Raw genomic sequence first — 23,033 nt, 5'->3', positions numbered from 1 at the left:
AAATGACAATTCAAAGGGGCGGTGGTTAGATTGGACCCCTTTGGGAACAGGCAGAGTGGCGAAATTGTTATGCAGGCCTCCTTCATCCATTCTCACCATATGGACCAATAATGTCACCACCAAACTTTCCTAACATGGATTCTTCCCATAGATTGCACCCTCCCCCCCACATACACACACACTCTATCCTGCTAGCAACGCTCCATATTGGTTTCTTTTGTTTTTATTGATATGCTTTGCACCATACCATTTTTTGTAAAAATATTTCCATTAATGTATCTGAGGAGGTGAAAGTGTTAATAACATTAAGTTCTTTCCCAAAACCAGAAGAAATCATTTAATAATTAAAATTGTTTACCAACAGTCTTGCATGTTAGTTTTCTGATTTGGCAGAACCACAATCAGTAACACTAATCTTAATACTCTAATCAACAAATTATAAATCCCTAAAGGCAAAGTAAACGTTTCAATTTTAAATGTCGATATTTTATTTGAAAAACAATTAAATAATGCGCCTCTGACATCAGCCACTACAACTACAGAAACATGTACTGTTGTTTCCTTACAATTAAGATATAATCACATTTAATATAATTTCAAGTTTACCAACATTTTTGTCCTTCGCAGATATTTATAAACCACGAGTGGCATGACTCAGCCAGTGGTAAGAAGTTTCCTGTTTACAACCCTGCCAATGGAGAAAAGATTTGTGAAGTGGAAGAAGGTGACAAGGTAAAACGGGTTTTGTAAAATACATTTATAGTTTCATTACTGTTGTGTCTTGACTTCTAGTGTTTTGAAATATCATGGGAGTTTTGGAAACCCCAATTCACGGACACAAAGGATATTGTTATTTTGTGCTATAAAAAAGCTTCTCATCTCCATTCTTCAGGAGAATCAAGAGGAGGGCAAGCCAGACACAACCAAATGGCCTCAGATAAGGAGCTAAAGAAACCAAAAGTACTCTAGAGGAGGAAACTACGTAGGACAGAACCTTATGATTTTGATTTGATATCTTTTCTGTCATTATTTGATGTCCCAACCATACACACAGGGCCAAATGTCAGTTTTGCTTCTAGACTATTCAATTGGAAGAACGCTGAACCTTCATCTTCTCAGGGATGTCGTGCTCTCATGGGGCACCCTACTCACAAGTGAGGAAACAATTCCTCACAAGTGGGCTCTCCTATGTGATAGGAAGGTTTTATGTCTCAGAATTTATGTGTAAGGACCTGGCCAACACCAATGACTTAATTTTGGTTGCAGTTGACACAAAAAGAAAACTACATGCTAACAGGTCAACCCTGCAAGAAATTAGACATGTGTCAGCCAACAACAATAAGCCCAAACAAGAGTCTGGGGTTTTCCTAGGGACTGGAGCCCATACATAGACATTCCAGAGACTGATAAACTGCTTGCTTCTATGCTGCTCCCACTGAAGGACGCCTTACAATTTCCTTGCTATTTGATCCTAGCAATATTAAAATTTGATAACATTGCCACACCTGGTGGCCTTCACCCGCACTGTGCAGGTGTGGATTATAAAAAAAACTGATGTATCACATACAAATTAGCAATAACCAACACAGCAGCACAACAGGGGCTCTATTAAAAATAGTGGCTAATTTTTGCGTCTCTTGGGCACTATAGTATTGCAGAAGGGGCAGCAGATGCTAGTGCCGCCCCTTCCGCAATACTGATAGTGCTGTCTTCAGAGGGCATGCCCTAATTTGCATTGGGGCATGGCCCCATGCAAATCAGAGTATCACTTTGCCTTTCTGTCCCGTGCCCTATTATGGATGTGGGTGCAGAGGCAAACAGGCCTTTAGGAGGCCCCAAGTTAGTGCTACTCCGAGGGCGTTCACTCTGGAGGGAGGAAAGCTGGTCTCATGGACAGCCGCCAGGCACCCTCGTACAGGCGGCTGCAGTCACTCCCTGCATCCTCCTGTAGTCAGATTTCTGCAACCTCTTTCACAAACAGGTGGCTGCTGCTTGCAGTCTGAAATAAGGAGAAACTTGGAAGCAGCTGCTCCTTACTTTACTCTATGTAGGGCATTTAATCTGGGGGTGTCCTGGGGGCAGCACATTTATGATAAAAAGACTGTACCTTTTAAAAGTTGCACAATGGCACCAACTGACGTAGTGTGCGCTGTGTAAAATACAGGCCCTGGTTGAATACCTAACCTCCTTAGGCAGTTAACATGAAGCAGAGATATGACCAGATTCAAAATGTGCAAAAGAAAAGAAACAAATATAAAGTCAAACCTTCATTCTTTGTGCTTGGAGGCTATGTAACAGACTCTCCTCAGATCAGGCTTGCATAACACTCCTGTAATTCAGAAAAAAATTAAAGATCCTACCCTACAAGAGCCACGTTATTAACTGTGGATTCAGAGCCCCCTGGTTTGTATTGATTTAGCCTGTCTTCTCTTCCTACTGCTTCCTTCCTATGTCCACGTAAAAAAACATACCTACATGTTCAAATATACATTCTACGAAGTATAAACTTGTTCCTGGCCAGGCAAAAAAAAATTGCTTTTACATAATCTCATCCATGTAATCACTCCAGACAAACAGCAGTTAGCCTTCCAAGGGAAATGTGGAAGATTGGTTTAAGAAAATAATTGAACCTCTTGCTAAATAGAACCAAAACCAGGTTCATTTTCTGCCCAATGAGCTGTAAAATCATGTCTAATGAGGACTGTTATTAACTGATCTTCCAACAGAACTTTTCAAATGTGATGAATTATTCAGAAGTTGTAAACATAGTATGGAACAGCAACAGCAAAGGAATCACATAAACAGCCACATGGTTTCTTGAATGTAATCTAAATGTACGGGAGGTTGTGAAAAAATCATTTTGATTCTTCTTCTTAAATTTATTTTGAAGTCACAGAAAGTACAAAAGCTCACACAGCTTGTTTGACTCATTTTTTCTTTAGAGCAAATAAAATAGTAATAGAGATTAAAAGACACTCTAACCTTGGCTTAAATAATTGGTTCCTTATGAAAGGAGCCTAAATTTAGTAACTCCTTTAGAGACTCAAACATGGGCAGTAGGTGACATTTTCATTTATATTCTAAAAGCTTAAGGTTGAGACAAGATGCACTGACACATATTTTAAAAGTGCTCATGTTTTCATTTCTGGTATACACCATTGTGCACACAAGGTTAACAATGTGCTAGCAAGACTTAAATGATGTTGAAGTATATTTTAAACATTACAGAAACTGCTAGTAGTCAAACAAATTTAATGTGATAGGTGTGATATATGAGTTTGGATAAGATTACTCATAGAAATATATACACTCCTTTGTCATACCTAAGGTGAAGTTTGCAATTTGCTTTGAAATGTTTTACCTATTCTGATGATGTATTATTAATGCTAAATTTACAATTATGCATCTTATGTGTGTTTTATTAACAGATATATTAATGCATCCATACTTTTGTGTTAGGCCTTCAGACCTCCTATTGCAGTCATGTAAAAGTGGTGACTCATTCGTCTTTCTCTAATATCAATTGTTCCATTCTTATGAATAGTAAAGGGTTCCTTTGTTTAACTTTACAAGCCTTATTTCTAAATGGCCTTGGTTCTTTTCACATGGGACTAAGACAAGTCCATTCTATACCCTGGGAAGAATTCATCTTGTTGCAACCTAATAGAAAAGTGTAATTCACTGTTAGATTCAGACTGAAGAAGAAGATGACTTTAGATCAAACCTGAAAAAACTTTGCAATGTTTCAACTCCAATTTGTGTTTAGACTCTGATTGGATATTGCCCCTTATGTGTGATGTGGGACCACTGAACTGTTGAATTGGAAATGTTTGTGTACTTTACTATACGGATGGACTTTGTAAGTTTCAGTTAGTTGTCCTCTGGTCATCCCTAACAACTGTTCTCTGTGCACCTCATGTTCTGCACTTCCCTGATGGAGCTTCTAATGGACTTTGCTGATGATCTGCATGCTTTGCTGACAAAGATCCCTTGAATGCTGACCCTAGGAGAGGTATATCTCCCTGTTAATGTTATTTTCCTTGACATGCCCTTTTTCTAATAGAAGCTAGTATGCTGACACCTACCTGTTTTATTTAGTTTCTCTAAGCCCGAGATTGATAGTTTTCCAAATTATTTTTGTCTCCTTTTGTCTCTTGTCCACATGTGTTAGTCCGTTCCCACACATGCATGTCCTAATTTGGTTAGATGTAGGGGTAACTCATGTCCAAACCTGATTCTTGATCTCTGTTTAATTTGAATTGTCAAATGTCAATACATTCTGATTTGAGATATGTTTTTACTGCCCAGATTATAACTTACTTGATACCTATTATTCTTCTTGAAAACTTGGATGATGCTAAATAGATTAAATTTGTTTCGCCCTTTTGGGCAACCATTGGTTTCGATTTATCTTTACAACTTGACTTTGTGCACAGTTTATGTGACTTTAGGTCTGTGGATGTAAAACAAGGCCTTGAAACTTTTACTGAATGGAGTTTACTCTTGTTGCCACATTGGTCTTGGTGTTTACATTTTTTGAGGTAACTTTGAAATTATTGCGTATAGTTAACTTCAGTGAAGCGTTTTGATTTCTATGAAGGATGAAAAAACACATTAACAATGGAACTATGAAAACGTTCAAAGTATTTCAAACATGTACATTCCACTTAAATGTGAGGAAAGTACAGCACACTTTAGATAATTGATCATTAATTGAATAATGGATTAATAATTAATTGTTAATTACACTAAATTACCTCTCTAACCTACACCTCTATGAACCCATAAGCCCACCCCTTAAACATAACATATATATGTAATTATTACACTATTTACATAATGAATCACGTAAATAATTAATATTACATCAATAATTAATTTTGTATTTATTTCTTAACTTCCCATCCTATACTTCTAAACCACACCTAAAATATAACTAAATTAAATCAGTATTACATATTTTACATAGTTAATACCTATCACATAATTATTTACAATTAGTAATTAGTTAATTAATAATTAGATTTGCTTCATTAACTTCCTACCCTGCCCCCCTACAAACCCAACCCGACACAACACTATAAATTACTGTTTATTTCTAAGTCACTTGAAATTACAAGCTATGTTTAGGGAATTAATAACAATCACATAAACAGTGACAAATATAATAAATATATGAATTAAAACACAATAAAATAATTAAAAAACAATAGTTTTACAACAATATTATTGAAATGATATTAAAAAAACAATAACTTTAAAAACAAAATTGCTTATTTTTAAAAAAACAATATTCTTCACAACTATATAATTGTGTCTCCTGATATTTCCAACTTGATATTTTGCCCAAACACCTCATCTGTGCACTGGAGTGGAGGCCTATTGGCCCACCTGTGTAAAGCTCTGCTACTATGCGCTAAGCCTGATCCTACCACTAACATCCTAAGTGTGTGTTGTACATTTTGGGGTGTAAGGCCTGCATGGCTTGTATGAATGAACAAAAGTCAAAGATGCCTTTAGGCTCCATTTTGGACACCCCAAACCTGGCCTGTCTGCATACGATGAAGAGAAGGGGTTTTTCCCATGCAGTGGAAGTGCACTGCTGACATTTCCTGAAGCTGGGGAGAGGAGACCAAGACTCGTATGAGAGGAGAGCAAAAAAGCTTCTTTAGTATTATTGTTAGTCAGTTTTTTAGAGGAGCTGCTGACTTTTCTTCCTGTAGCACTGCTATTTGGTAGACGGCATGGTGAAGGGTGGGACTATAGTCTCTGTTGTTCAGTGTGAATGGGACCACTTAGTTGAGGCCAGATTTATGTCTTCTCCTCATCACTCATCAGTGTGGCTGATGACAGCCAGGTGTCGGAAGCTCTGTTTGTGTGACTTTGTTATGGGTGCTCCAGGCGTGAGACCTTGTTTGGAATGCAGTCTGAAAAGGACATTTGAAAGGAAAGCCAACTAATACCAGACCAGAAAATGCAGCCCTTGAATCTGCATCTTCTGTTTGCAATGAATATATAAAATTGGGAATCAATGACCCACTTGTGTGTAATAAATTGTGTTTTTGGTTGAGAAGAGTAGAAGCCTCACTCAAGCAACAACCACAACCACAATCCTTGTCATGGTGAATCACAAAAGCCTCTACTTTAACTTGCGCTTAACCATCTGGTAGCTTGGCACAAAAGAAGACAGGCTTAACTTAGACAGAATCTGTAAACAAACAATAATAAAGTGAAAATACAACACAGGAAAAATCCCAAGCCATTTTAGTAGAATAGAGTCAATTTTAATAAAGATGATACCCAAACAACAAAAATTCAAAGTGATAGAACTGGAAATATTGAATTTCAAAGTTTTAGTGTACATAGCGCCAAGAAGCAAAAAACACCACTCATTGATATCTCACCATGCTAGACTAGAGGAAAATCACATGTTTAGGCTGCCACAAATGGAACACAGGCCAGTTACAGCGACCGGGTTAGTCCACCTGAAACGGTCCCTTCTTAGGGAGGAGGCTTTTGATGTGAAGAGCCGGTCAAGTGTCACAAACGGTCGTCACTTTAGTATGAAGACCGAGGAAGCTTAGGAAATCTAAAACAGTTGCAGATCATTTCTGAGATACATGTGCTGTTGACATGGATAGATTTATCTTGCATGCATCATTGAGCTGTGATATTATAATATTTTCAATTGTGTGCTTCCGCATGGCACTCCCCCCAAAATGATCAGACCAAGTGTACATAACATCTAATGCAACATTTAGGGCTTTATTCTGATTTTGGCGGATGGAAAAGCCCATCTGCAAAAATTCAGACGGGGAGGTTGCTGCCATTGTGGCTGCCTCCCCGCCGGGCCCATTACGAGTTTCTTGCTGGATCAGCAGGTGGAAACCACATGCCAAGTACATGGGTCCCCTTGGGGCCCCGTAACCATTCGCCACCAGCAGTGCTACTGCTATGAAATCGCTGGCGGAGAACGAAGTCCTAATCCCGGATTAGGACCACCATGACCACCAGACCACAGGGAGAACTAATCCTGGCTGTGCTGGCAGTCCGACCGCTGCACGACCACCACGGTCGTAATATGGCACTCAGACCGTCGAATAGGAGGCGGTCTGACCCGCCCCTGCAATCTGGCGGTCATGAGACCGCCAGGTTCGTAATCAGGCCCTTAGTCCTGTCAACATGCTGTCACAAACAACCATAAAGCAGTGTTTTCCATAAACCAATAACAAGTACTATCAGATTTTGTGGTTGGAGTGGTTCACAGCTAGGAGATATATTTCAATGCCACATCAGTCGGCAATGGGGAGAAAGAGTTAGAAGTAAGAACTGTAGTTGTGAATGGTGCTAATGCCAGAGACGATATTGAGCAGAAGTGTCACTGGTGCCATCCTTGTTTTCCCTTTCACTGACCCATAACGTGTTTTGCTAAGGATGACACTTTCCAGTGCCGATGTAATTAATTAGATTTAATAAGACAAAAGCACAAAAAATCACCAACAAAATCATCTGGGTAGCAGCAGTTAGATAGAACAACTGACCAATAACCCACAAGGTTCAAGAGAACACTCAAGACACATTTCAAATACGATAAAGCATTGCACTGCCTAGGTATGACACAACTCTATAAAGTTTCTTCAAAGGCATGACTGAGCTGGACTCCAGTTTCTGAAGTCTCAGGAATATCAAAGAATTCACCTGCATCTTGCTACCAGTACCTGGGCTGCTGTGAGCCCTGTTCTTAATTTTTGAATATTCATAACTTGACTTGTGTATGTTAAATTCTTTTTGTTTCGGTCTTGTTTGTCTTAGATAAATATTGGCTGTTTTTCTAAACTGGTGTGGAGTTCTTTTGTGATGTTTTCACTGTGTTGCTATGTTTGTGCAAAAATCCTTTACACATTGCCTCTTTAGTTTAGCCTGACTGCTCTGTGTCAAGCTACCCGAAGGTGAACACAGGTAAACTTTTAATGCATATCTCACTTGCCCTAACTAGGATTGTTGTCCCTTCTTGGACAGAGTGCAAATCTCTGCCAGCTAGAGACTCAGGGGGTCATTCTGACCCTGGTGGTCCATGACCGCCATGGCGGAGGGCGGCGGAAGCACCGCCAACAGGCTGGCGGTGCTTCCTGGGCTATTCTGACCGCGGCGGTAAAGCCGCGGTCAGAAAAGGGGAACCGGCAGTTTCCCGCCGGTTTTCCCTTGTCCCAGGGAACCCGCCATGGTGGCGCTGCTTGCAGCACCGCCATGGGGATTCCGACCCCCTTCCCGCTAGCCTGTTTCTGGCGGTGTCCACCGCCAGAACCAGGATGGCGGGAACGGGTGCCGTGGGTGGTAACTCATTCACAAAAGGGAAGGGGTCCCCATGGGACCCCTTCCCCTTTGTGAATGCCCAAAAAAATGTTTTTTCAGAGCAGGCAGTAGTCCTATGGACCACTGCCTACTCTGAAAAAAACGAAACCAAATGGTTTCAGAAGTTTTTCTTTTTGCAGCTTGTTTTCCTTTAAGGAAAACGGGCTGCAAAAAGAAAAAAAAAAACTGCTTTATTAAAAAAGCAGTCACAGACATGGTAGTCTGCTGTCTCCAGCAGGCCACCATCCCTGTGAGTGCATGGACTCGCTATGGGGTCGCAAACTGCGACCCACCTCATTAATATTCATGAGGTGGGTCTTTGCAAACCCCATAGCGAGTCGCAGAAGGTGTCTGAGACACCTTTCTGCATTTCGTTTTGCGAGTTGCAATTTGCGAGTCGCTATGACTCGCAAATTGCAAGTCACAAATTTCTACCTACCTACATCTGGCCCCAAGTCTTTTACCAGCGGGCAAATTCTGAAATTTACTGTTTTTCCTACTATGCGTACATGTGTTCTAATCGTCAATGATAAACTAAATAAACACAACTCAATATGTACACATTATAGCCACTAAAACTGACAGACTGCTGGCATGGTTAGTGAACAGGGTGAAGCCCCACACGTATATAGTGTCCCTACAGGGGAAGGGCTGGGTGACCTTGATAGCTAGAGACCAAATAAACAATGGCTGCCACGTCTAGATGAAGGAGGGATTCGCCCAAAATCTCAAGATGTTCGAGGATATCTTAGGGCATTTCCTTAAGGGGACACTGTTGGTGAGGCTCATGGCTGCACAGAGGCTTAGCCTTGATAGCTGATAGGCTGCCGTCTGCATTATGTCAGGCATTATCTGACTCATTCCTTGAAACCCTCTTAGGGGTTTTCATAGAGGCATGGGAATGCTTCCCCGACTATGAGGGAAGCAATGATGTTCTTGATACCCAAAAGGGGCAGGGAACTGCCACATCACAATTCCTATAGGCCATTGTCAATGCTAAATATGGATGTCAAACTGTTTTGTAAGGTCTTGGCCAATAGGCTCCTGTGGGTTGTCTGTGAACTGGTCCACCCCGACCAGATGGCTTTGATCCCATTTAGAAGCACATTGTACAGTATTAGGCAACTGTCCCACGTCATGCATACGGTCTCAGGATACTGGGATTATCTTGCTGTTGCACCATGGATCTGGAGCGTGCTTTGACACAATGGGCTTGAGCTACATATTGATGCACTGAATGGGTTTTGATCCATGGTTTATTGGAAGGGTTAAGCTTTTGTAAACTAAACCGGGGGCCAGAGTACGAACTGGGAGTAAAGTTTCTGAAACCTACTGATTAGGCATGGGGACCCTACAGGTTGTCTCCAGTTCCCAGTCCTGTTTGCTATTGTGGTGGAACTGCTGACCTGTCACGTATTCACTACACTAGGACCATGGGGCCTTCAGACAGCAAACATGACACACATAGTATCAATGTATGCAGGCAACACATTAATCTTGCTACGGGTTCTGGTGCATTCCTGATGAAGGTGCTATAAGACTGAAGAGAAGTATCAGGGCTGCGAACAAACAGATATAAATCCAAGCTATTCCCACTAGGTTAACTGGGATGTGAGGGGGTTGCCCTACTGGAGTGCCTTGGGCTTGGAACATTATTCAATATTTGGAGATTTAGGTGATCCGAGTCAAACAGGAGCAAAACAACCTGAACGTAAGGAGAGTGATAGACGGACTGAAGAGGCCAGTTGACTTTTAGGAAGTGCCCCCATTGTCTATGATGGGGAGAGTAACCCCTACAAAAATGGTGTTCTAGTTAAGGTGCTTGTATGTCCTGCAGAATGTGATGTGCCCGGTGCCAGAGTCTACGCTTGCCCAGTTGTAGAGGCTGCTGACCGACCTGGTGTGGGCAGATAAGAAAAGACGAGTGAGTTTGTCCACGCTGAAACTCCCAGGGGAGAAAGGTGTGTTGGGGCTCCCCAGACGTGTTCCTTTACCAAGCTGCCCTGCAGGTACAACATACGGTGCACTGGCTGGATGAAGGCCACAATTTGAAAACACTGCTTTTGGCTGCTATACACAGCCCCTACCACTCCCTGAGGTGTTGTTGATAACGGTGAAAGTTCCAGGAGGCTTCCCATACCTGACTGGGCAGTTGGTGACTGTATGGTTCAGGGTGGTCAGCAGGGTCTTCCGCTGATCCCCCTTTGAAGAAGACCTTCCCCTGTGGGCACTGACACATTTTTACAATCTGAATAAAGACACCCCCTGTGCAGTATGGTGCACAGGGGATGTGTTAAACTCAGGAACCTATACCTTAATGATTGTTTTGTGACCTTTGCCCAGGACCAATAGTTTTTTAAATTGGGACCAGGACAATTTTTACACTTTGCCAAGGTAACGCATGCCGTGTGCACGATCTGGCCCTCATTCCCTGCCAAACCTCAAGAACATGTCATAGTTAGGCAACTGCTGGAAATGGCGGGTGTATACTGTTATTAACTCACTAATATGTGGCCCTAGTGCCGGAAAGTGGGGAAAGCGTAGGCTGGGCCCGGGAGAATTGATACAGTGACTGCCTTGATGACTTGACAATGACAGACTAAGAAAAAGGTTGTGCACAAGTTAAACATTTGTCACTCAATGCACCTTTTAAGCTCATACACTTTCACTACCTACAAAGGACCTTCAGGCCCCACAGCTTACCAACATTTTATCCAGCAATGCCCATGGTGTGCGACCGCTGCAGCCAGGTTGCGGCTTTGTCCATTTGATGTGGGGCTGTTCACATTTAGGAGTATTTTGAAGAGACACATTTCTGCCCCTAACATGGATTACAGGACTGGCAATGGAGGTCCCTGTCAAGCTGTGCCTCTTGGGCAGTGTTCCAAGGTGGCAGCAATAAAAAAGGTAGTGGTGTTTGCTTGACACCTGATAGCCATACACTGGGTGGCACCACGGGCACCAGTGGTGGCGCAGTGGAAAGGGAACTGGCCCATATACGCCCTGATAGGGCTTTCTCAGGGTGTCCCTGTTGCAGAGTTCTCTGGGACGTTCCTTTTTTTCTGGTGTGGGACCCACTTCTGGTTCCACTGGGGTTGTTCCATGGTCCCTGTGGGCTGTGGCTCTTGTTTGTTTGCTCTGGTGTTGATGTGGTCTTTTGGGCCGCTGGTCCTTCCTTTTTGCTGCTCTTCCTTTTCTTGGTCATGGGCTATGTAGGAGAAAGGGGGGTTGCTGCTGTGTTTTTTGGTCTGTCTTTCCTTTTCTATGGTGGTAGCCTTTGTGTCGGTTCCCTCTAGGCTATTAGTTCCCTGCTTGGGCTTCTCTTTGTCCCTTATCTTCTCCGTCCTCTACTGTGCTTCCATTTGTTGGACTTAAGGGTTATCTAGTCTGTTTCCTTCTCTGTTGTTCTGGGTTGTTTGGAGGTCGCCCTTTGGAGTGCTGCTTTTATTGGGGTGGCCTCCTTCTTGGAGCTGTGTTTTTACTTTGAAGGCTGGGTTCTCGGGTTGGGAATTCTCACTTGTAATTGAATGGGACAAGGACAGAAGGGACCTGGAAGTAATGCCTTATTACTTACCGATAATCTTCATTACTCCTGGTCCTGTTGTCCTCGTCCCATTCATTACACCCCTCCCTCCCTCCTTTCCTCACGGATGTCCGGCCTTCATTGTGGGGCTTGGTAGAGGCGGAATGCTGGGTAAGTATGCCTTATGTACTCCCAGTGGGAGGGGGTGAGAGGGTAGGGTTCCCAGTATTCATTGTTCTTTTTTATGTCAGTGAGATAGGTTTTTTCACCTGTAATGAGTGGGATGAAGACAGGAGAGACTTGGAGATAACCCCTAATAGTCAGGGATATAGAGACTGGGACTGTGATGGAAGGTTGGCTTGAGGAAACCTCATAGACTTTCCACGTAGATGAGCATTTAAAGCCTATCTGAAAGGGAATAGGGTAGGGAGTTCTGGGTAGTGCACAGCACAATTATTACAATTACAATAAAGAGGAACATATCCAGCCAGATATGTAGTTACAGAATACTTTAATAAACATTTTAAGTCAGACATGTAGTTCCATAAAACTATAATACTAACTCAATTATATATAACTATATTTACAATATTAGTAGTGAGTTAAATCATAGAACGGAGATGATGCGATACACAATGCACTATAAACAAATAGCCTTAAACCACATAGCAATACATTCATGGTCCCAAGCTATGAACACTTATGTTTTCAAACATTTTATGATTGTGAATTTCCACACCAATTTGCAACAAAAAGAACAAAACCAAAACAATGCAGTTACGGAACCACTGAAAGGGTTACACAATGTTTGCATACAATGGATGATCATGATCACTAGCTGACCACAAAGAGTACACTTCAAAATTCAGTACTCTCCAACTTGTAGCCCAGATTGTTGAGTCACTTTGCTACGAGTTTGTAGCATTTGCAGTAGCATTTGCAAACACCGTAAATAAGACTTGAACAATGCAAAAGCAATGGGAAATAATCAACAGTGTGCCTGGTGGCTTTTAAATGAAAAAGACAGTTCAAGGGGTGTGTTTCTTGGCTCCAGGAAAGTAAGCCCAATTCTTGGACTCAAAGCTAATTGTTTATGTCACCACAATGAAGTATCTTGCTACTTATGGGTCCAAAATAGTCTGGTCAGGGACCATGGAAAGAGCCCACAGGTGCCCTTCCTGGCCCCAGAGACATACTCACCCACCCCCACCCACACCAGGAAGACACCTAAGAATGGGGGGACCCCTCCCAGGTAAGTAGAGTTAGGTATGGGTGAGTATTAATTTTAATTTTATGAAGTGCCATAAGTCCCCTGGGCATGGCCATTGGGCTGGGATGCATGACTCCTGTCTTAACTGATACAGAAGTCATGTCCAAGGGTTCTAACATCAGAAAATGATGCTAGTCTGCGCAGAGACATTTTTTTTGCCTCTGGCCGTAGTAGCGTCATTCTTTGGTGCTAAACCCCATTTTCCCCCTACGCCTCCCCCACCTGGCTAGCGTCCTTTTCTATGACACTTGCCGGGCCTTACTGCCGGCTAGTGTCATACCATAAATATGATGCCCACCCGACGTCTTGGTATGGCACTAGCTAGCGGTAAACGTTTTGGCGTTAGCGCAGTTCTGCATCAAAAAGTTTAAATATGGGCCTGAGTGTGATTGGCAGGAATTATCTCACCTGCTTGTTTAGTTATAGGTTTCCTTTGACATCTCTTATCTGGTCTCTGGTGAGGGGTAGAAAGGGCTTGAAGGTGCAGTATCTGCATTTCCGACTCCATGGGCTGACTACTCAGTACTATGCTGGCAAGCTCAGGCAGCAGCAATATCAACTGCAGGATAGGCCAGTAGACCTTCAACAGGGGCCCCCAGGCTTTAGCATCCTGCTCTGTAAGCAGCAACAGCAGCAGGATCCAAACAGACTCTGGTCCAGGCGATGTTCAATATCTATAGTGAAAGCACAGCATATATATGCAAGTTTGGGTAGATGGGGAAGTAACACTTTCAGTTACAGTCAATGCATCATCCTATTTCAAGGTTCCAGACAATCGGACTGGAAAGGGGCATCATTTCCATTGGTGCAGTGGGTGCAATGTCACCACAACCCAGAACCCTAATTAGTGCTGTTTTTTATCACAATTCAAACTGCAACCAGGGGACATTTTATTCCTTTCACGAGGGCCTGTTATACAGGCCACACTAATGAGACTAGGTCTTAGCTTTACTGCCCAGAAATGAGCCTAGGAAGACCATCTCCTGAATATACAGTGCAGAGACAAATTGCATACAACAAGATGGGTCTCCAGTGGTTTGTTCTAGAGGGAAACCATGTGTTTCTCCCCCAGGAGGCCTTAAAAAACAAATAACAACAAAGGTAAAAGAAGCGGGCAACAATCATCTTCTGGCATTCTAACAATGTTGTCAATCGGCCAGGATTTACCTTAACAACAGGTATGCTGCTAGCGTTCATAAAGCATTTACTGTACCCCATTTTCTGAAGATCTCAAAGGATATTGCAAAAGTTATACTTATGAACATATTTGACAGTAAACAAAACATTAATGAGTCCCCACTGTATCAAGCCACTGGATTTAATTTACCTGATGATGGCAGTCGGCAGCTTTCTTGTGTGTAGTTTTCCACCCCAAAGCTATCACTATGGTGTTAGTCAGGTTTGTGCATAGGGCATCTGTCTAGTCTGCCCCTGTAGACTACAGAGTGAGGTGGCCAATTTAGATTATTCGTTCTCAAGCTGTACAAAAGTGTGACTGTGGAGAACATGGATTCACAGTTATAGGGGTCCCAAACATTTTCTAGAAAGCAAAGCATTGCTAAAAAAACAATAGGTCTGGTGTTAGCCACCAGACTTTAGGCAAATCGTGTTTTGTTTTGTCATGGTTATTATTTGGGAAGCTGCATGGCCCTCATCAATCTAAAAACATTGACTAAAGGCAAAATGTTTTTGGTCTCACACATTACAGTAGTAGTTACTGGTACTTAAGGGAACAACTTTGTGCGTTTGTGATTGTGCTCCTTGTAAAATGGTGGCATGCTGTAACTCACAGTGATGTAAGTCAATGATTGAAGTGGGCTGGCCCTTTGCCCCTTGATCCATGCTGGAGTGCCTAACCAAAGAATAATGACTGACGTCTGGCTGAAATTTCCTATAAGTAGCTTTAGCTATGCACTTAATTTTCGTAAAATCACAATGTCTTGGCTAACACTAGACCTAAGTCTAACTGCCAGCTTCTTGCCATTGCTAGTCTTTTTTCTTTCTCACCAATAGATAGAGAAGGTTGTACGACGGAATGCCGACTGACAAAACAACGGGTGCCTAAACAACGAGGTCGGAACACCGACCTCGTTGTTACTACTAATGCCTTTACCACGAATGCCTTAACAACGATATTTCGTTGTGAAGGCATTCCTGGTAAAGTCATTAGTAACAGGCACCCATTGATCCTGCATGCCTCACCCCACCCCCCCAACCCCACCCCAAAACCTAAAACCCCCGACCCCCAACCCCCTTCCCAAAAACAAAAACGCCCCACCCCCCCCAAACCCACCCCAAAACCTAAAACCCCCGACCCCCCACCCCCTCCCCAAAACCAAAAACGCCCCACCCCCCCCAACCCCACCCCAAAACCTAAAACCCCGACCCCCACCCCCTCCCCAAAACCAAAAACACCCCACCCCCCAACCCCACCCCAAAACCTAAAACCCCGACCCCCAACCCCCTACCCAAAACCTAAAACGCCCCACCCACCAACCCCACCCCAAAACCTAAAACCCCGACCCCCCACCCCCTCCCCAAAACCTAAAATGCCCCACCCCCCCAACCCCACCCCAAAACCTAAAACCCCCGACCCCCCACCCCCCTCCCCAAAACCAAAAACGCCCCACCCCCCAACCCCACCCCAAAACCTAAAACCCCCAACCCCCCACCCCCTCCCCAAAACCTAAAACCCCCCACTTACCTGAGTCGTCGCCTCGTCATCTGCGTCATCCTCCTCAGCCGACTCCCTTGTTTGTACCTTAACCATGCATGTTCGTTGTTCAGGACATGCGTAGTTAAGGCACAAAATAACGAAGTCGTGGTTAAAGAAAGCGTTGTTCCGCTTTCGTTAACCAGGACTTCGTTATAAAAAAGTCGGCATAAAGGATGTTTCCCGATAGAGAAGCCTTCAAAGACCTATCAATAGATTCTTGTGAAGACTGATAGAGAGGGTTGCAAAGACTGATAGAGAGGCTTGCAAAGATAGATAGATAGATAGATAGATAGATAGATAGATAGATAGATAGATAGATAGATAGATAGATGGATAGATCACCATTCAGGTAATATATGAGCAGTCTAGCAGCAGAGCAGGGATCTGAAATGTGGGGAAATAAACAGTTTTAACCGTTATGTAAATTGGGATTTTGGAACAACAGATCTGTGCTCGGACAATACTCAAGGAGGTGAAAAGAAATGTGACAGATACATATTCCTGAACAGTTCTCTGTGGACTAGGGGTTAACTGAAATGTAAGTTTGTGATCTATGCCATTTATTCCAGGTTACATTTGCTTAATGCCCTTGTTTCCAAAGTGATTTGCTATCAGTTTGTGTAAACAAAGGAACGGATGGACAGGCTGATACACACTGAAATAGATAGATGGATAGATAGATAGATAGATAGATAGATAGATAGATAGATAGATAGATAGATAGATAGATAGATAGATAGATAGATAGATAGCGCCCGACCTAAGGGCAACTGTAAGGGACTAAGTATAAGTGGTAGAGGTTGAGCAGCTGCAGAGTTTGCACAGGGCATTGACTTGCTACACGTATATTTTTCATGCCACATCTCTCTGTGTTTGCAGGTAAAGATTTTAATTAGTTACATGTTATTTACATTTGTTGCATTATTTTCTTAACTGAAAGCTGGCAAGTTAAATGCACCCTAACTTCTTTAAATTTATAAGGCACATATCTTGAACTCGTCCTTTATTCACTTTGCAGGAAGATGTTGACAAGGCTGTTAAAGCAGCAAGAGAAGCATTTCAGCTTGGTTCACCCTGGCGGAGAATGGATGCTTCAGAAAGAGGAAGGATCTTGAATAAACTGGCTGACTTAATGGAGAGAGACCGCATGATTTTAAGTGTAAGTAACATCTAATCACTTTTCATATACTATACAAAACTAATATGCAAATATGTAGCTCACAAAATATTCACTGATACTAATATTCTTCACTAATAGTTTGTAGATGATTACACGTTCCTGAAATGGGTCATTATCTGCTACTCTAGTAACATGAAATTAACCCATGCACTAGTACAGTGTGCATAATAGTACAATACATTTATTGCAGAATCACATTGTTTTCTCACACAAATCCCCATCTTGCACAATTTGACATTTGCAGCAACACTCTTTCTATGATGAACGTGACTTATGTATCAAAGGGTCTTTCCTAAAGCACCTGTATTAGTTACTCTACTGATGCACTCTGAATTAACATTGCAACATGATGTGGCAGAAGTTAACACACTTCATAAAATAACTTTTAAAGTCCAATGAGTCCCAGTTGTTTGTTTTGGTTTGATTTAATTCCTTTATTATTTTATTGTTATACACAGTGTTGGAAAATGGCTTATTGGTAAGGGCAGGTAAGTACCTACAGTTAGCAATAGGGCACTAACCACCACTTAGGACCAGTCAGGTCTTGATAAATTAAACTCAGCTCAACCCTTGCTAGCTTGGCAACAAGCAACAAGGCTTAATTTAGGAGACAATTGTGTAAAGCATTTAAAAATCACAAAGCAGTAAATAAGTAAAACAAAAAAGACAATAAAAATCCAAAACCAATTTATAAAAATTAATTATATGTTTATATTTAAAATGACACCAAAACGATTAAAATTGGATAAGGGGAACTGAAGGTATGAATTTTTAAAGAATTAAAGTTTTCTAGCGCATAGAAACAAATAGCGCCAATCTGGTCATCTGGTCGCACCGCGCCCGCGGCTAAGTCAAAGTTTAAGGCTGACCGGGATGGAGCCCTGCTTGGCTACAGCAAGCGGGATGCCTTGGTTAAAAGTTTACCTTCGAACTTAGTCATTTTCTTGAAGATTCTCTTCAGTGGGACCAAGTCACCAGTCCAATCCGACCTCCTGGAACTTTTCCTCAGATAGGCCTCGTGGGAGCCCTTGGTGGAGTATTTTACCTTCAGACGTAGTCATTTTTTCAAGATGAAAATCCTTTGACTGGGGTAAACTTGAATCTTGATCCGACGTCCTTGGGGCCCACTTCAGATACACTGCTTGGGAGGTCCCAGTCAACTTTCTACGTCGTGGTTGAGGCACACCGGCTAGAGGTGCCGTGGGGGGTCGGTCCCTTTATGGAGCTTTTTTCCAAAAGTTCTTCAAACTTCTCCAAACATCTGGATCTTCTTCCAGATGTTCTTTTAAGGTTCTATTGGTGTCCACAGCTCACTCCAAGGTTCCAGTAGCTCTGACATGCTCCTTGAGAGAGCAGAGTACAACTCCCAGAATGCACCTGGTGCAGACACCAAAGTGGTCAGCTGGACAGTTTCTTCAGGAGTTGGTGCAGGGGACTCCGGTTATCAGTCTTTCACCTGTAGTAAACGGGAAGTCCCTCCTTGAACCAGTTGAAGCCAGGCAAATTCCTTCTTGTGGTGAAGCCCAAGCGTGCAGCTAGTGCAGCCTTCCAGAGTACAGTGTCCAGGTGCAGATCAGGGGTCCAGCAGGGCAGTCCTTCTTCTCCTGTAGTTCTTCCTTGTAGGGATCTGGGAGGTATCTGAGGTATGGGTGAAGGTCTGCCAGTTTTATCCTTGCTCCTGGGTGAAACACGGGGGGGCTGGCTATCCAATTAGGTGCAGGGTCCTTCCCCCTGTGATGACCACTTCCTGGGAAGTGTGGCAAAAATCAATCCCAGGGAGCAATATTCCGCAAAAATCCATCTTGGCTGAAAGTGATTTTTGGAGGTTACATTTGGCTGAGCCCACCCACTGGTGTGGCTAAAAATCTTAAACACACCCTTTTCCTGCCCTCTCCTAATCTAATGAGGGTCGCACCTAATTGTCTGGGTTTTAAGGATGTGAGTGAGGTACTTGGTTGCTCCAAATGTCCTTCCCTGCCTTTGAAGACCAGTTCTCCATCTGCTGGGGGAAGTTTTCTTCCCCAGGCACATTCCTTCGTGCTCAGCCCAGGCTACTTGACACCTCATCTAGGCAGCCTGGCCAGGCTGCCAGAGGCTGGTCAATCAGAGCACAGCACTACAGGCCTGAAGTTGACAACTTTTTAGGTAGAGTTTAAAACTCTTTACCTGCACAAGTTATATTAAATCCAACAATTGTAAGTTGTGGGATTTATTATAACAATGACTTTGATACCAAACTTAATGTATCTCACACATATTTTATAAATTAAAATAAAGTCTCCCCATTCTCCCCATTCTAGCCTACGGAGGCCATTCAGTACAATTAGGGAAAAATGAATGTGGCTTATAAATCTATTTGTATAAGGTCCCTGCGTATGGTTACATGGCACCCAGCCCTAGAAGCACATAGGGCACACCTTAGGGGTGACTTATATGTAAAACTATGGTAGTTTAAGACTTTGGAACTACTTTTAATTCCAAAGTCGAATTTGCATGTAAATTTAATTTAAAAGCAGCCAGCAAGGCAGGCTTGCCCTTAAAATGACTCAGGGCACCTCAGCTTTGCACCTATGGGTACGCCACCTATGGTGGGGTTCCTAAGCCTACATGTCGTACCCTATACTAGGGACTTATGCGTAGGTTGACTTAGCCATTTATAAGTAGCATAATTGGCATACTCATTTTATACAGAGCACAGGCCCTGGGACTGGTTAGCAGTAGCCAGGGCACCATCAGAGTCAGGAAAACACCAGCAAAAAGTAAATAATGGGGGCAAAAAGTTAGGGGGCCTTTGCAATCAGCCCTGTTTTCTCACACACACCTTACTCATTCTCATCAATTCATATCACAGCTAATATCCCAAATGTAGTAATAGAAGAGCAGGATGAAAACAAAACAAACAAAAAAAATACTACCACTCTTTGAACTTTGAAAGTTACTTTGTTAAGTGTATTACCTCCTGACACAAGTTATTTTTGTTCTCTCATAAGAATGCAACAATAATGGTATGTCATCTGCAATGGGGAGAGGTGGGCAAGTCAGACATACTAAGAACGCCCCTCCGTCTATTAACTTCTCACCCCATGGCCTCATCCATTTATAAAATACTTACCAGAACTCCAGAAAACAGGGATAAATCAGAAGTTGAATTACAATGGTAACGTGATTTCCAGACTTCATGGACTACTTACCTTTGGAGTAAATTATGGTTGAAAATACTCAAAACTTCAAGATCCCTATCCACTACTCAAACTCTATTTTTTATCTATAGCAGACATATGTTTCCCCCAGCTAATTTACATAACTTCAGCCCAGACTCCATATCCGATTGTTGGTCATATAAAGCTACTTCTGCAGATGTATACCATATTCTTTTTACTTGCCCGCATACTTTCAGTTTTCGTTGAAGGTATGGTCTCAAATCAATGCTATTTTTTGTACATCCATACCATTTTCCCTTTTTGAATATTTTTTTGGGAAGTCTTTCAGAAATTTGGTAAATATTGATTGTAAAACTATAAAACTGTACCTACTTATTGCAATTGTCTTTCAGCAAATTCCCAAAAAATCTGGAAAGATTCTTCAAAAATGTATTTTCAATCAATGGTATAGTATATGTTATATCACCAACAAGATAGAGCACATGCTACTCCAATCACACTTCTTATTAAAAGAGATAGTATTTGATCACCTGTTACTATCTTTTTGGATAATTGTGCCCAAACTTCAAAGCAACATCATTCTCTTTTGGAAGAAGTTTCCAAACTGCCGTAAGTTTACTAATATGCATTTTCTTTATGAGTACTCTTCTATAAAAGTTTATTGATGATATGCTTTAAATGCCTTGATATGTATGCATTGTTGCTCCTCACTCGCCTCTTCCCTTTCTTCTAATGGATGTTCTGACATCTTCCCATATCCCTCCCCCTCTCTTTCTTTCTTTTCTCTCTTTCCTATAATATAAAATATATATATGCAACATCTTTTAGTCCAATAAGGCACTGTATATATTTATAATAAATTTGGCAGTTTATTTTACGATTTCAGTTTTTAATGTCACTATGTAATCCTTGTTGCAATTTTCTTTAATAAACTTCGTTTTTCATACTTAAAGACAGCCCTAGAAGGTGGGTATCTAGCCTTTATTGCATGTGCTAAGCAGATAATTCCACATTGATTTCAGGGCCATAGCTTCAAGGGATGGGGATGTTATGCCCTCTATAAATGTATTTTCTAGTAGATAGTTGGGTACAGGTGCTTCCAGACAGTTATGGGGAGGTGTCTGTCGGATTTCATCCAGAAATTGTCGCGCCGCACGGTGCGGCGCGAGCCGAGAGCTCGACTTCGGCCGGGCGTTCGGCTCGGGCCGCGCACCGCGTTATTAAGACGCGGAGCGCCCCCAGCCTCTCCTGCGCGTTTCGAGGCCCCAGATTTGCTTGGGGCCTCGTTCTTCCTTCTGCCTTTCACTGTCCCAGGGGTCTCTGAACCCTCTTACCTGTTTTTCTTCGTTTTCTTTGTCCTTTCTTCTGTTTGCAGTCTGTTGTGTGCCTTTCTTTATGTCTTTTCCTCCTTCCCAGATTCCTGTGCTTTCCCAGCATTCCTTGTTCCCTATTCTCTATGGTTCCTCTACTATTCTGTTCTATATATTGTTTCCCTATCTAAGATGGTGTCCTTTTACTTCCTGTGGGTCACTTCCTGTTTGTTGGTATATAAGGGCTGTGTTTTTCCTCTTTCCTTGCGCTGCAACACTTTCTGCTCAGTTGGTGTCTTCGCTCCTGATTTCCTTGCCTTTTGGTTTTGGACTCAGCATTCTGTATTTTCTGATTTTTGCTCCTTTTGGATTCCTGTTTGTTGTTCTTGTTTTTCTCCAGGACTTTTCCTGTTTGGAGGTTTTTCCCCTTGGAAGGGGTTTTTCCCTCTGGCGCTACTTTCTGAAGGGCACGGTCTGTTCTTGGTGTCTCCATTGCCTACAGCACCGTGGCTACCAGAAAGAGTCGCCCCTTTTTGGGCCAAAGCCGAACATTGAAGATTCACGCCACCAGATCTGCAAATTCCAGGCGCAAGCAGCACGTGAGTCGTGACAGATTGCAGCGCCTAACCATTCCGACGTCCTCAAACACCATGGATAATACAGTGGCGGCTGCTGCAGATCCGGAGCAATCTCTGTTAACCACGATTCAGCAACAAGCCCAGGAGTTGCAACAACTACGTAATGAAAATGCTGCATTACGACAGGCTTTGGCCCTCCGCACCAGTGATGTTCCGACAATCTCCGCTTCTACCCCTTGTTTCTCTGGTGAACCAACCAAGCTTCGCGAGTTCTTGGATGCTTTAACGGTGTATTTCGCCTTCCGACCTACTCAATTCTCCCACGACAGGACCAAGGTGGGTTATCTTATCAGTGCCTTATCCGGCCCAGCCTTGGCCTGGGCAACCCCGATGGTGTCCTCCGACGACCCTGTATTGTCAGACTATTCCGCCTTTGTGAGTCGCTTCAAACAAATGTTTAGCCGTCCTGGATTGGAAGCCTCCGCTGAAGAAGCCTTGTGCGACATCCAACAAGGCTCCCAAGACGTCCTGCAATATATAACCCGTTTTCGTCAGCTGGCGGCAGAGACCACTTGGGTGGAACGTACTCTGGTAACATTATTTCGTAGAGGACTCAAAGAAGAAATAAAGGATGAACTAGTGCATTCTACCAGAGCGGAAGATCTTCGTGGCCTGATGGATCAAGCACTGTCCATCGAATATCGTCTTCAGGAACGGAGATCGGAAAAGAAAAGGAGTAGAGGGTTTACCCAACCAAGTAGCTCCCGTGCATACCTGCAGCGTTCCGAGGAACCTCGCACTCCTGCTAGAGACATCGAAGGGGAACCCATGCAGGTGGATACTACCCGAGGTCCACTCTCTGCTAGTGAACGAGAAGACAGACGCAAGAGAGGGTTGTGCCTGTATTGTGGTTCTGCTGGTCACATACTCCGTACCTGTCCAG

The 23,033-nt window shown here is 42.8% G+C and overlaps 1 protein-coding gene across 1 annotated transcript in view; it reads left to right on the top strand.

The window, feature by feature from the left end:
- The window catches only part of ALDH1A1 (aldehyde dehydrogenase 1 family member A1), a 440,093-nt gene that overhangs the window by 297,598 nt on the left and 119,462 nt on the right, over positions 1 to 23,033 (top strand). Inside the window, exons 3-4 of the mRNA XM_069228985.1 lie at positions 628 to 732; positions 16,880 to 17,020. Of these exons, the coding sequence (XP_069085086.1) occupies positions 628 to 732; positions 16,880 to 17,020 (246 nt within the window). The remainder of the gene's footprint in view (positions 1 to 627; positions 733 to 16,879; positions 17,021 to 23,033) is intronic.

The sequence above is a fragment of the Pleurodeles waltl genome, chromosome 1_1 (genome assembly GCF_031143425.1).
Source record: "Pleurodeles waltl isolate 20211129_DDA chromosome 1_1, aPleWal1.hap1.20221129, whole genome shotgun sequence".
Lineage (NCBI taxonomy): Eukaryota > Metazoa > Chordata > Amphibia > Caudata > Salamandridae > Pleurodeles > Pleurodeles waltl.
Note: the sequence above shows the minus strand (reverse complement) of the source record. Positions and strands in the feature narration are given on the sequence as shown.